Source organism: Oncorhynchus masou, unplaced genomic scaffold, assembly GCF_036934945.1.
Source record: "Oncorhynchus masou masou isolate Uvic2021 unplaced genomic scaffold, UVic_Omas_1.1 unplaced_scaffold_5314, whole genome shotgun sequence".
Taxonomy (NCBI): Eukaryota; Metazoa; Chordata; class Actinopteri; order Salmoniformes; family Salmonidae; genus Oncorhynchus; species Oncorhynchus masou.
Genome location: NW_027011723.1, coordinates 1 through 15,153, shown reverse-complemented (window position 1 = coordinate 15,153; position 15,153 = coordinate 1). Strand labels below are relative to the sequence as shown.

Here is a 15,153-nt window from a genome sequence, read left to right as displayed (position 1 = left end):
TGATTGGACATTGATGAGACTGATTAGACATTGATTAGACTGATTAGACATTGATTAGACAATGATTAGACATTGATGAGACTGATTGGACATTGATTAGACTGATTAGACATTGATGAGACATGGATTAGACATTGATTAGACATGGATTAGACATTGATTAGACTGATTAGACATTGATTAGACTGATTGGACATTGATTAGACTGATTAGACATTGATTAGACTGATTAGACATTGATTAGACTGATTGGACATTGATTAGACTGATTAGACTGATTAGACACTGATTAAAATGATTAGACAATGATTAGACATTTATTCAAATGATTAGCCATTGATTAGACAATGATTAGACTGATTAGACATTGATTAGACTGATTAGACATTGATTAGACTGATTAGACAATGATTAGACATTTATTCAAATGATTAGAAATTAATTAGACGGATTAGACATTGATTAGACTGATTAGACAATGATCTGTGGGGTCTGTTTGTGAACAGAGCCCCAGGATCAGCTTGTCTATGGGGCTCTTATCCAGGTTCATCTCTCTCTCTCTCTCTCTCTCTCTCTCTCTCTCTCTCTCTCTCTCTCTCTCTCTCTCTCTCTCTCTCTCTCTCAGAGTTGCATTGGAGGAACAGTTCCAGTGTGTTCTGGGACAGAGGTGTGAGTGGGGGTTACCAGGCCCTGCTGCTGGATGAGGACCGTGGCTGGCTGCTGGTGGGAGGAAGAGACCACGTCTACCTGCTGCACTCTAACAGTCTGGATCTTCCTACACGCACGGTCAGTACCTTACTACCTACCTGGTCAGTACCTTACTACCTACCTGGTCAGTACCTTACTACCTACCTGTACATTACCTTACTACCTACCTGGTCAGTACCTTACTACCTACCTGGTCAGTACCTTACTGTCTACCTGGTCAGTACCTTACTACCTACCTGGTCAGTACCTTACTACCTACCTGGTCAGTACCTTACTACCTACCTGTACATTACCTTACTACCTACCTGGTCAGTACCTTACTGTCTACCTGGTCAGTACCTTACTACCTACCTGGTCAGTACCTTACTACCTACCTGGTCAGTACCTTACTACCTACCTGTACATTACCTTACTACCTACCTGGTCAGTACCTTACTACCTACCTGTACATTACCTTACTACCTACCTGGTCAGTACCTTACTGTCTACCTGGTCAGTACCTTACTGTCTACCTGGTCAGTACCTTACTGTCTACCTGGTCAGTACCTTACTGTCTACCTGGTCAGTACCTTACTACCTACCTGGTCAGTACCTTACTACCTACCTGTACATTACCTTACTGCCTACCTGGTCAGTACCTTACTGCCTACCTGGTCAGTACCTTACTACCTACCTGGTCAGTACCTTACTACCTACCTGTACATTACCTTACTGTCTACCTGGTCAGTACCTTACTACCTACCTGTACATTACATTACTACCTACCTGTACAGTACCTTACTACCTACCTGGTCAGTACCTTACTACCTACCTGTACATTGCCTTACTGTCTACCTGGTCAGTACCTTACTACCTACCTGTACATTACCTTACTACCTACCTGGTCAGTACCTTACTGTCTACCTGGTCAGTACCTTACTACCTACCTGCACATTACCTTACTACCTACCTGGTCAGTAACTTACTACCTACCTGGTCAGTACCTTACTACCTACCTGTACATTACCTTACTACCTACCTGGTCAGTACCTTACTACCTACCTGGTCAGTACCTTACTGTCTACCTGGTCAGTACCTTACTACCTACCTGTACATTACCTTACTACCTACCTGTACATTACCTTACTGTCTACCTGGTCAGTACCTTACTGTCTACCTGGTCAGTACCTTACTGTCTACCTGGTCAGTACCTTACTACCTACCTGTACATTACCTTACTACCTACCTGTACATTACCTTACTACCTACCTGTACATTACCTTACTGTCTACCTGGTCAGTACCTTACTGTCTACCTGGTCAGTACCTTACTACCTACCTGTACATTACCTTACTACCTACCTGTACATTACCTTACTACCTACCTGTACATTACCTTACTACCTACCTGGTCAGTACCTTACTGTCTACCTGGTCAGTACCTTACTACCTACCTGTACATTACCTTACTACCTACCTGGTCAGTACCTTACTGTCTACCTGGTCAGTACCTTACTACCTACCTGGTCAGTACCTTACTACCTACCTGGTCAGTACCTTACTACCTACATGGTCAGTACCTTACTACCTACCTGGTCAGTACCTTACTACCTACCTGTACATTACCTTACTACCTACCTGTACATTACCTTACTACCTACCTGGTCAGTACCTTACTACCTACCTGGTCAGTACCTTACTACCTACCTGGTCAGTACCTTACTACCTACCTGGTCAGTACCTTACTACCTACCTGTACATTACCTTACTACCTACCTGGTCAGTACCTTACTACCTACCTGGTCAGTACCTTACTACCTACCTGTACATTACCTTACTACCTACCTGGTCAGTACCTTACTGTCTACCTGGTCATTACCTTACAAGGTCTCTTTCACCCTTTAAAAAATAAAATCCTCCTTAATTAACTGTGTTGTTGTTTTTTTATCTCCCAACCAAAAGCAGAAGGAATTTCCTAAAATGATGACATCCATCTCTAAGCCAAGTCAAAAAAAAACCTCCCTCCCTCTTTTAGATCTACTGGCCAGCTGCGACAGAACACGTTGAGCACTGCAGGCTGGCAGGAAAGAACCTTTCGGTAAGCAACAACAGCTTTCAAAGCCAGAGCACCTTTTTTTTAAAGCCCCCCCCTAGGGCGGTATTAAAAGGGAACCATTTGGGACTCATCCATGCATGAACAACGTGATGTGTTTTCCCTGTTTCGGTGATCAGAGGCCGTATTCCTTATTTAGTAATCCTCTAGAATGGAGAACACAGGCACACTCATAGTGTGTCATTTTGGACAAGGCCAAGCACACTTATAGTGTGTCATTTTGGACAAGGCCAAGCACACTCATAGTGTGTCATTTTGGACAAGGCCAAGCACACTCATAGTGTGTCATTTTGGACAAGGCCAAGCACACTTATAGTGTGTCATTTTGGACAAGGCCAAGCACACTTATAGTGTGTCATTTTGGACAAGGCCAAGCACACTTATAGTGTGTCATTTTGGACAAGGCCAAGCACACTCATAGTGTGTCATTTTGGACAAGGCCAAGCACACTCATAGTGTGTCATTTTGGACAAGGCCAAGCACACTCATAGTGTGTCATTTTGGACAAGGCCAAGCACACTCATAGTGTGTCATTTTGGACAAGGCCAAGCACACTCATAGTGTGTCATTTTGGACAAGGCCAAGCACACTCATAGTGTGTCATTTTGGACAAGGCCAAGCACACTCATAGTGTGTCATTTTGGACAAGGCCAAGCACACTCATAGTGTGTCATTTTGGACAAGGCCAAGCACACTCATAGTGTGTCATTTTGGACATGGCCAAGCACACTCATAGTGTGTCATTTTGGACAAGGCCAAGCACACTCATAGTGTGTCATTTTGGACAAGGCCAAGCACACTCATAGTGTGTCATTTTGGACAAGGCCAAGCACACTCATAGTGTGTCATTTTGGACAAGGCCAAGCACACTCATAGTGTGTCATTTTGGACAAGGCCAAGCACACTCATAGTGTGTCATTTTGGACAAGGCCAAGCACACTCATAGTGTCATTTTGGACAAGGCCAAGCACACTCATAGTGTGTCATTTTGGACAAGGCCAAGCACACTCATAGTGTGTCATTTTGGACAAGGCCTAGCACACTCATAGTGTGTCATTTTGGACAAGGCCAAGCACACTCATAGTGTGTCATTTTGGACAAGGCCAAGCACCTATCATAGTGTGTCATTTTGGACAAGGCCAAGCACACTCATAGTGTGTCATTTTGGACAAGGCCAAGCACACTCATAGTGTGTCATTTTGGACAAGGCCAAGCACACTCATAGTGTGTCATTGAAACAAAAGGCCTAAAGTTTGAGAAAAGTCTACTTTGTTTTTTGTTCTATTTGTGGATTTGTTTTTAGGTTTATGAGACTCTTGGGAGACGGGTGGGTTGTCAACGACTCCGTGTATACTTAGGTGTCTGGTTAGACTGTAAACTCTCCTTCCAGACCCATATCAAACATCTCCAATCCAAAGTTAAATCTAGAATCGGCTTCCCTATTTCGCAACAAAGCATCCTTCACTCATGCTGCCAAACATACCCTTGTAAAACTGACCATCCTACCAATCCTCGACTGTGGCGATGTCATTTACAAAATAGCCTCCAATACCCTACTCAACAAATTGGATGCAGTCTATCATAGTGCAATCCGTTTTGTCACCAAAGCCCCATATACTAACCACCATTGCGACCTGTACGCTCTCGTTGGCTGGCCCTTGCTTCATACTCGTTGCCAAACCCACTGGCTCCATGTCATCTACAAGACCCTGCTAGGTAAAGTCCCCCCCTTATCTCAGCTCGCTGGTCACCATAGCATCTCCCACCTGTAGCACACGCTCCAGCAGGTATATCTCTCTAGTCACCCCCAAAACCAATTCTTTCTTTGGCCACCTCTCCTTCCAGTTCTCTGCTGCCAATGACTGGAACGAACTACAAAAATCTCTGAAACTGGAAACACTTATCTCCCTCACTAGCTTTATGCACCAACTGTCAGAGCAGCTCACAGATTACTGCACCTGTACATAGCCCATTATAATTTAGCCCAAACAACAACCTCTTTCCCTACTGTATTTATTTATTTTATGTATTTATTTTGCTCCTTTGCACCCCATTATTTTTATTTCTACTGTCCACATTCTTCCATTGCAAATCTACCATTCCAGTGTTTTACTTGCTATATTGTATTTATTTTGCCACCATGTCCTTTTTTTGCCTTTACCTCCCTTATCTCACCTCATTTGCTCACATCGTATATAGACTTGTTTATACTGTATTATTGACTGTATGTTTGTTTTACTCCATGTATAACTCTGTGTCGTTGTATGTGTCGAACTGCTTTGCTTTATCTTGGCCAGGTCGCAATTGTAAATCAGAACTTGTTCTCAACTTGCCTACCTGGTTAAATACAGGTGTTCTCAACTAGCCTCCCTAGTTAAATAAAGGTGTTCTCAACTAGCCTACCTGGTTAAATACAGGTGTTCTCAACTAGCCTACCTGGTTAAATAAAGGTGTTCTCAACTAGCCTACCTGGTTAAATATAGGTGTTCTCAACTAGCCTACCTGGTTAAATACAGGTGTTCTCAACTTGCCTACATGGTTAAATAAAGGTGTTCTCAACTAGCCTACCTGGTTAAACAAAGGTCTTCTCAACTAGCCTACCTGGTTAAATACAGGTGTTCTCAACTAGCCTACCTGGTTACATAAAGGTGAAATAAATAAATAAATAAAAATACGACCTGACTGGCATCTCATTTGCATTAACGACCCTAATTACAGCGTCGTTTGCATTTTTTGGGGACACCCCAGGAGTACATTCATTTCCAAAATGAAACGCTGAGTTTGCCCTTTGCGGCATTGCGTTGCGGAGGCAGTTGCAGTGCGTCCTGGGTGTGGTGCCATACGTTGGATTTACAGAACGTACGAGTCAAACTGTAGGCTGTAGACGGCTTGACAGAAATGGTAGCAGAAGGTGAATGTTGAACTGTTGTTGTGTACACATCACATCCAAGTTTATTTGTCACGTTCTCCGAATACAACAGTGAAATGCTTACTTACAGGCTCTAACCAATAGTGTGTGTGTGTGTGTGTGTGTGTGTGCGTGGGTAAGTAAAGAAATAAAACAACAGTTAAAAGACATTTGAAAATAAGAGTAGCGAGGCTATATACAGGCACCGGTTAGTCAGGCTGATTGAGGTAGTATGTACATGTAGATATGGTTCAAGTGACTATGCATATATGATGAACAGAGAGTAGCAGTAGTGTAAAAAGAGGGGTGGGGGAGGGGGGGTACACAACGCAAATAGTCCGGGTAACCATTTGATTACCTTTTCAGGAGTCTTCTGGCTTGGGGATAAAAACTGTTGAGAAGCCTTTTGGTCCTAGACTTGGTACTCCGGTACCGCTTGCCATGCGGTAGTAGAGAGAACAGTCTATAGACTGGGGTGGCTGGGGTCTTTTACAATTTTTAGGGCCTTTCTCTGACACCGCCTGGTGTAGAGGTCCTGGATGGCAGGCAGCCGTACGCACTACCCTCTGTCGTGCCTTGCGGTCGGAGGCCGAGCAGTTGCCGTACCAGGCAGTGATGCAACCCGTCAGGATGCTCTCGATGGTGCAGCTGTAGAACTTTTTGAGGATCTGGGGACCCATGCCAAATCTTTTTAGTTTCCTGAGGGGGAATAGGCTTTGTCGTGCCCTCTTCACGACTGTCTTGATGTGTTTGGACCATTCTAGTCCAGATGATGCTGCGTTATATTTTAGGACATGATGCTCCATTATGTTTTAGGCCATGATGCTGTGTTATATTTTAGGCCAGATGATGCTGTGTTATATTTTAGGCCAGATGATGCTGTGTTATATTTTAGGCCATGATGCTGTGTTATATTTTAGGCCATGATGCTACGTTATATTTTAGGCCACGATTCTGTGTTATATTTTAGGCCATGATGCTGTGTTATATTTTAGGCCATGATGCTCCGTTATATTTTAGGCCATGATGCTGTGTTATATTTTACACCATGATGCTGTGTTATATTTTAGGCCAGATGCGCTGTGTTATATTTTAGGCCATGATGCTGTGTTATATTTTAAGCCACAATGCTGTGTTATATTTTAGGCCATGATGCTGTGTTATATTTTAGGCCATGATGCTCCGTTATATTTTAGGCCATGATGCTGTGTTATATTTTACACCATGATGCTGTGTTATATTTTAGGCCAGATGCGCTGTGTTATATTTTAGGCCATGATGCTCCGTTATATTTTAGGCCATGATGCTGTGTTATATTTTAGGCCATGATGCTATGTTATATTTTAGGCCACGGTGCTGTGTTATATTTTAGGCCATGATGCTGTGTTATATTTTAGGCCATGATGCTCCGTTATATTTTAGGCCATGATGCTGTGTTATATTTTAGGCCAGATGATGCTGTGTTATATTTTAGGCCAGATGATGCTGTGTTATATTTTAGGCCATGATGCTGTGTTATATTTTAGGCCATGATGCTACGTTATATTTTAGGCCACGATTCTGTGTTATATTTTAGGCCATGATGCTGTGTTATATTTTAGGCCATGATGCTCCGTTATATTTTAGGCCATGATGCTGTGTTATATTTTACACCATGATGCTGTGTTATATTTTAGGCCAGATGCGCTGTGTTATATTTTAGGCCATGATGCTGTGTTATATTTTAAGCCACAATGCTGTGTTATATTTTAGGCCATGATGCTGTGTTATATTTTAGGCCATGATGCTCCGTTATATTTTAGGCCATGATGCTGTGTTATATTTTACACCATGATGCTGTGTTATATTTTAGGCCAGATGCGCTGTGTTATATTTTAGGCCATGATGCTCCGTTATATTTTAGGCCATGATGCTGTGTTATATTTTAGGCCATGATGCTATGTTATATTTTAGGCCACGGTGCTGTGTTATATTTTAGGCCATGATGCTGTGTTATATTTTAGGCCATGATGCTCCGTTATATTTTAGGCCATGATGCTGTGTTATATTTTACACCATGATGCTGTGTTATATTTTAGGCCAGATGCGCTGTGTTATATTTTAGGCCATGATGCTCCGTTATATTTTAGGCCATGATGCTGTGTTATATTTTAGGCCATGATGATGCTGTGTTATATTTTAGGCCAGATGATGCTGTGTTATATTTTAGGCCAGATGATGCTGTGTTATATTTTAGGCCAGATGATGCTGTGTTATATTTTAGGCCAGATATGGCTGTGTTATATTTTAGGCCCATGATGCTGTGTTATATTTTAGGCCCATGATGCTGTGTTATATTTTAGGCCATGATGCTGTGTTATATTTTAGGCCATGATGTTGTGTTATATTTTAGGCCAGATGATGCTGTGTTATATTTTAGGCCAGATATGGCTGTGTTATATTTTAGGCCATGATGCTGTGTTATATTTTAGGCCAGATGATGCTGTGTTATATTTTAGGCCATGATGCTGTGTTATATTTTACACGATGATGCTACGTTATATTTTAGGCCATATGATGCTGTGTTATATTTTAGGCCAGATGATGCTGTGTTATATTTTAGGCCATGATGCTGTGTTATATTTTAGGCCAGATGATGCTGTGTTATATTTTAGGCCATAATGCTGTGTTATATTTTAGGCCAGATGATGCTGTGTTATATTTTAGGCCAGATGATGCTGTGTTATATTTTAGGCCATGATGCTGTGTTATATTTTAGGCCAGATGATGCTGTGTTATATTTTAGGCCATAATGCTGTGTTATATTTTAGGCCAGATGATGCTGTGTTATATTTTAGGCCATGATGCTGTGTTATATTTTAGGCCAGATGATGCTTGGTTATATTTTAGGCCAGATGATGCTGTGTTATATTTTAGGCCATGATGCTGTGTTATATTTTAGGCCAGATGATGCTGTGTTATATTTTAGGCCAGATGATGCTGTGTTATATTTTAGGCCATGATGCTGTGTTATATTTTAGGCCATGATGCTACGTTATATTTTAGGCCATATGATGCTGTGTTATATTTTAGGCCAGATGATGCTGTGTTATATTTTAGGCCATGATGCTGTGTTATATTTTAGGCCAGATGATGCTGTGTTATATTTTAGGCCATAATGCTGTGTTATATTTTAGGCCAGATGATGCTGTGTTATATTTTAGGCCATGATGCTGTGTTATATTTTAGGCCAGATGATGCTGTGTTATATTTTAGGCCAGATGATGCTGTGTTATATTTTAGGCCAGATGATGCTGTGTTATATTTTAGGCCATGATGCTGTGTTATATTTTAGGCCAGATGATGCTGTGTTATATTTTAGGCCAGATGATGCTGTGTTATATTTTAGGCCAGATGATGCTGTGTTATATTTTAGGCCATGATGCTGTGTTATATTTTAGGCCAGATGATGCTGTATTATATTTTAGGCCAGATGATGCTGTGTTATATTTTAGGCCATGATGATGCTGTGTTATATTTTAGCCCATGATGCTGTGTTATATTTTAGGCCATGATGCTGTGTTATATTTTAGGCCATGATGCTGTGTTATATTTTAGGCCATGATGCTCCGTTATATTTTAGGCCATGATTCAACCTACAACCAGAGGTGTTTCCACGCTGACAATGTTCAATATGTTCTTAGTTGATTTCTTCATAAATAATTGGCCTTTAAGGCCAATTCTTTGGAAAGATAGCAAAGTGTTAATGAGGTTGGTGGGTTGAAGAACCAGTACAGGTTTTAGAATGATCATGTTTTAACTCTGTTAACTATGGCTGTAATGTATATGCATATGTTTGTCATCTTTACAGTGAGTGTAAATCCTAATATTGTGTATTGTTTCAGACTGACTGTGCCAACTACGTGCGTCTCATCCAGCCCTTCAATAAGACTCATGTGTACGTCTGTGGCACCGGGGCCTACCACCCACAATGCACCTACATAGACCTGGGACGCAGTATTGAGGTGAGAAGGTGGAAGGATGTAGAGAGGCTCTGTTCCACTCTCTCTTACTGACTTGTCATCTGTCGTTTGTTGCCTTTGACGGATCCCAGAGAGAGAGAGAGACTCAATCCGCCTTTCTTTTTCCTAAAATACCATAAAAGCTTTGAGGTTTACTGTCAACGGGTTTTATTGTTTGTGACGGTCGTTGTAAAACGGTAACACTTAAAGAATCTGTCCATTCACCTTTCCGACAGAAACTCTTGACTTGTCAACTCTCTCTCTCTCTTTGTTTGTTTGTTGTTGGCTCTGATGGATCCACAGGTGGTTGGTGAAGAGTTGACTCAACACTTGATGAAAGTCCACATGATAAAAATCCAGCTGTCAACACACGACACAGCTACTATTTTACAGATATCAACCCACTGCTGTGTGATCTCAAAAGATCAGTTGCCCCTTTGACTTGCTCCTCTTGTCCTCCACAAGGCATCCATTCCCCTCACAGTTTTCTCTTCTGGGGGGAGGGGGCGGTTCTCTGATGTCGAGGAGGCTTAATAAATGTTACTGTGGAGGTCGAGGTGGTTCTCTGATGTTGAGGAAGCTTAATAAATGTTACTGTGGAGGTCGAGGTGGTTCTCTGATGTTGAGGAAGCTTAATAAATGTTACTGTGGAGGTCGAGGTGGTTCTCTGATGTTGAGGAAGCTTAATAAATGTTACTGTGTAGGTCGAGACGGTTCTCTGATGTTGAGGAAGCTTAATAAATGTTACTGTGGAGGTCGAGGTGGTTCTCTGATGTTGAGGAGGCTTGATAAATGTTACTGTGGAGGTCGAGACGGTTCTCTGATGTTGAGGAAGCTTAATAAATGTTACTGTGGAGGTCGAGGTGGTTCTCTGATGTTGAGGAAGCTTAATAAATGTTACTGTGTAGGTCGAGACGGTTCTCTGATGTTGAGGAAGCTTAATAAATGTTACTGTGGAGGTCGAGGTGGTTCTCTGATGTTGAGGAGGCTTGATAAATGTTACTGTGGAGGTCGAGATGGTTCTCTGATGTTGAGGAAGCTTAATAAATGTTACTGTGGAGGTTGAGACGGTTCTCTGTGTGTCCTAGGAGCCAGCGTTCCGCCTGCTGAGCCATGCTGTGGAGTCTGGCCGGGGGAAATGTCCCTTTAGTCCACGGGAGCCCTTCACCGCCAGGCTCACCGGTAAGTCATGTGATATAGTAACATATGGCCATGAAATAGAGACCCCTTAAATCCAAAATGACTTCCACAACTGTCAACGCTGACTGTGACACATGCTGTACCTTTAACAACAAAAAAACAAAAAAACATGACATTTGCAGTTTCACATGTTGATCTTACATTTCACACGTGAGACCCTATTTTATCATGAACAGTATTTAATTTAGCGTTCACATGTTAACACCACCTTTTCACATGTGAGGAGAATAACATGTTTTCACTTCACATGTGAAAACCCCATTTGCAGTTTCACATGTAAGAAAACTTCACAGGTGTAACTTTCGCGTTGACGTATGTAATTGTAAGTTCACACGTGGGGATGAAATAGTGTTTTTCTCCTCACATGTGAAAATGTGGAGTAAACATGTTTCAGTAGCAATGTCTGTATTGCCAGTCTGTAATAAGTTGACTAAGCCTACCTGTGTAATAATTCAAGTGTGTAAAAAAAATAAACAAGCCTTCCATTATCATTATTATTGCAGTCCTCCCTGGTGTTGCAATCACATACATCTACAGGTATACTTAGCTCTGCCACCCGGGAGAGACATTCAGAGGTTTACTGCTGCAGGCGCACGTCTCTATGTTTCCTACGTTGGTCCGTGAAATTTTCAAAAGCCTAGAGATAACATGTTTAATTAAACTGTGTTAAGTATTCTGCTCATTTTGAGGTATAAATGAATTGTGGAAAAACTGGTGAGATTTTTCCCATTTATATTTATATGAGTGTAGCCAAGCTAAGTAGCTCCCTAGATAGATCACTTTTGTATGTGTGTAACGGATGTGAAACGGCTAGCTTAGTTAGCGGTGCGCGCTAAATAGCGTTTCAATCGTTGACGTCACTTGCTCTGAGACCTTGAAGTAGTAGTTCCCCTTGCACTGCAAGGGCCGCGGCTTTTGTGGAGCGATGGGTAATTTTAGACCGTCCCCTCGCCCATACCCGGGCGCGAACCAGGGACCCTCTGCACACATCAACAAGTCACCCATGAAGCATCGTTACCCAACGCTACACAAAAGCCGCCAGTGTTGACCCTCTTGGTTGCAGGGTAGCCTAGTGGTTCGAGCGTTGGACTAGTAACTGGAAAGTTGCAAGTTCAAACCCCCGAGCTGACAAGGTACAAATCTGTCGTTCTGCCCCTGAACAGGCAGTTAACCCACTGTTCCTAGGCCGTCATTGAAAATAAGAATTTGTTCTTAACTGACTTGCCTAGTTAAATAAATTTAAAAATAAAATAAAAAAACATAATCTATACATCTAAAAACAACAAAGCAATGCCAAAACAAGTTGATGTTGAGGTTAAAGAAAGTGATTTTATCAATTTACCAGATGCCAGCTCAATTTCAGCTCAATTACAGCTCAACTTCATAAAATTCTTAATCTGCGAGTATTCACGATTACTCACAACATATCCTGAGATTATATCGACAACACTTTTTAAAACATGTGACAGACCTATTTTGAACAGTCAATATGGTCACCAGTCTTGACCCTCTTGGTCTAAGGGTCACCAGTCTTGACCTTCTTGGTCTAATGGTCACCAGTCTTGACCCTCTTGGTCTAATGGTCACCAGTGTTGACCCTCTTGGTCAAGACGTTGGAAACCCAGGTTCTAGTCCTGCCCGTTTACTAAAGCGTGAAACTTAGAATATCACATGTCAGATGTTGAGAAACCATGTGTCTGAGTCATGTGACAGATGTTTCTTATTTTTCTTTCATGTGATTCATTTTTTCTTCATGTGATTTGTTCATTCACGTGTCCGACAACCACCAGTTGACAGTCAGAGGACGTTTTTTTTTTAATGAGTTTATGTATTTGTGTTTTCCTACGTCGACCCCTTCCCTATTTCACCTCTAGATGGAGATTTGTATGCTGGGACATCCGTGGATTTTATGGGCACCAACACAGCTATATTCCGTACCTCTGTGTACAGCAGCAAACAACACTATATACGCACTGAGGCCTACCAGGACCACTGGCTCAATGGTGAGACAGCTATATTCCGTACCTCTGTGCACAGCAGCAAACAACACTATGTACGCACTGAGGTCTACCAGGACCACTGGCTCAATGGTGAGACAGCTATATTCTGTACCTCTGTGTACAGCAGCAAACAACACTATATACGCACTGAGGCCTACCAGGACCACTGGCTCAATGGTGAGACAGCTATATTCCGTACCTCTGTGCACAGCAGCAAACACCACTATATACGCACTGAGGCCTACCAGGACCACTGGCTCAATGGTGAGACAGCTATATCCGTACCTCTGTGTACAGCAGCAACCAGCACTATATACACACTGAGAAAACAAACCTCCAAGACTGCAGTGAGCTAATGAGTAGAAGTTTACGTCCTCATCGTGATATAATTTGTTTCCGTCCACGCAGAGCCAGAGTTTGTGGGTTCCTTCTCTATCCCAGACACACACAGTGTGGACGATGACAAAGTCTATATCTTCTTCAAGGAGACAGCTGTAGAGTCCAGCCAGTGGGACAAGAGGGTTTACAACAGAGTGGCACGCGTCTGCAAGGTGAGGGGGATGATATGACCATATGGAGGACAGATACTGTAGCAACTTTAGCCCAACACCTAGCGACCTCACCTTGAGTTTTCAGACCTCTTGGCATAACGGTTAAGGTGTTGGCTTGACAGTCGCAGGTTTAAGTCCCTGTTGGGACTACTGTACATATCCCGGATATGGAGAACAGATATATACCGTAGGGAATTTGTCCCAACACATTTACATTTACATACATTTAAGTCATTTGGCAGACGCTCTTATCCAGAGCGACTTACAAATTGGTGAGTTCACCTTATGACCTAACCACCTCACCTTGAGTTTTCAGACCTCTTGGCGTAACGGTTGGGGCTACCCCCCCCCGAATTCACTATAATATTATCACAAAGGGCTTAACAGAGGATCCTACAGTAATAGGTCCTACAGTAACAGCAGATCCTACAGTAATAGATCCTACAGTAATAGATCCTACAGTAATAGATCCGACAGTAATAGATCCGACAGTAATAGATCCGACAGTAATAGATCCGACAGTAATAGATCCAACAGTAATAGATCCAACAGTAATAGATCCAACAGTAATAGATCCAACAGTAATAGATCCTACAGTAATAGATCCTACAGTAATAGATCCTACAGTAACAGCAGATCCTACAGTAATAGATCCTACAGTAATATATCCGACAGTAATAGATCCGACAGTAATAGATCCTACAGTCATATATCCAACAGTAATAGATCCTACAGTAATAGATCCTACAGTAATAGATCCGACAGTAATAGATCCGACAGTAATAGATCCTACAGTAATAGATCCTACAGTAACAGCAGATCCTACAGTCATAGATCCGACAGTAATAGATCCTACAGTCATATATCCGACAGTAATAGATCCGACAGTCATATATCCGACAGTAATAGATCCGACAGTAATAGATCCGACAGTAATAGATCCTACAGTCATATATCCTACAGTAATAGATCCTACAGTAATAGATCCTACAGTAATAGATCCTACAGTAATAGATCCAACAGTAACAGCAGATCCTACAGTCATATATCTTACAGTAATAGATCCTACAGTAATAGATCCTACAGTAATAGATCCTACAGTCATATATCCTACAGTAATAGATCCGACAGTAATAGATCCGACAGTAATAGATCCTACAGTAATAGATCCTACAGTCATATATCCTACAGTAATAGATCCGACAGTAATAGATCCGACAGTAATAGATCCTACAGTAATAGATCCAACAGTAACAGCAGATCCTACAGTAATAGATCCGACAGTAATAGATCCGACAGTAATAGATCCTACAGTAATAGATCCAACAGTAATAGATCCAACAGTAATAGATCCTACAGTAATAGATCCTACAGTAATAGATCCAACAGTAACAGCAGATCCTACAGTCATATATCTTACAGTAATAGATCCTACAGTAATAGATCCTACAGTAATAGATCCGACAGTAATAGATCCTACAGTAATAGATCCAACAGTAATAGATCCGACAGTAATAGATCCTACAGTAACAGCAGATCCTACAGTAATAGATCCTACAGTAATAGATCCAACAGTAACAGCAGATCCTACAGTAATAGATCCTACAGTAATAGATCCTACAGTAATAGATCCTACAGTAATAGATCCTACAGTAATAGATCCTACAGTAATAGATCCAACAGTAATAGATCCT

At 41.7% G+C, this 15,153-nt stretch overlaps 1 protein-coding gene across 1 annotated transcript; it reads left to right on the top strand.

Moving 5' to 3' along the window:
- Nucleotides 1-544: 544 nt before the first annotated feature.
- Nucleotides 545-13,059, top strand: LOC135535918 (semaphorin-3D-like; the record flags this gene model as incomplete). Its single annotated transcript, XM_064962319.1, has 6 exons — nucleotides 545-786; nucleotides 2,722-2,784; nucleotides 9,592-9,711; nucleotides 10,797-10,890; nucleotides 12,783-12,961; nucleotides 13,033-13,059. Coding segments are annotated over 6 exons (725 nt in total), but the record flags the coding sequence as incomplete, so codon positions are not given.
- Between the last annotated feature and the right edge of the window lie 2,094 nt (nucleotides 13,060-15,153).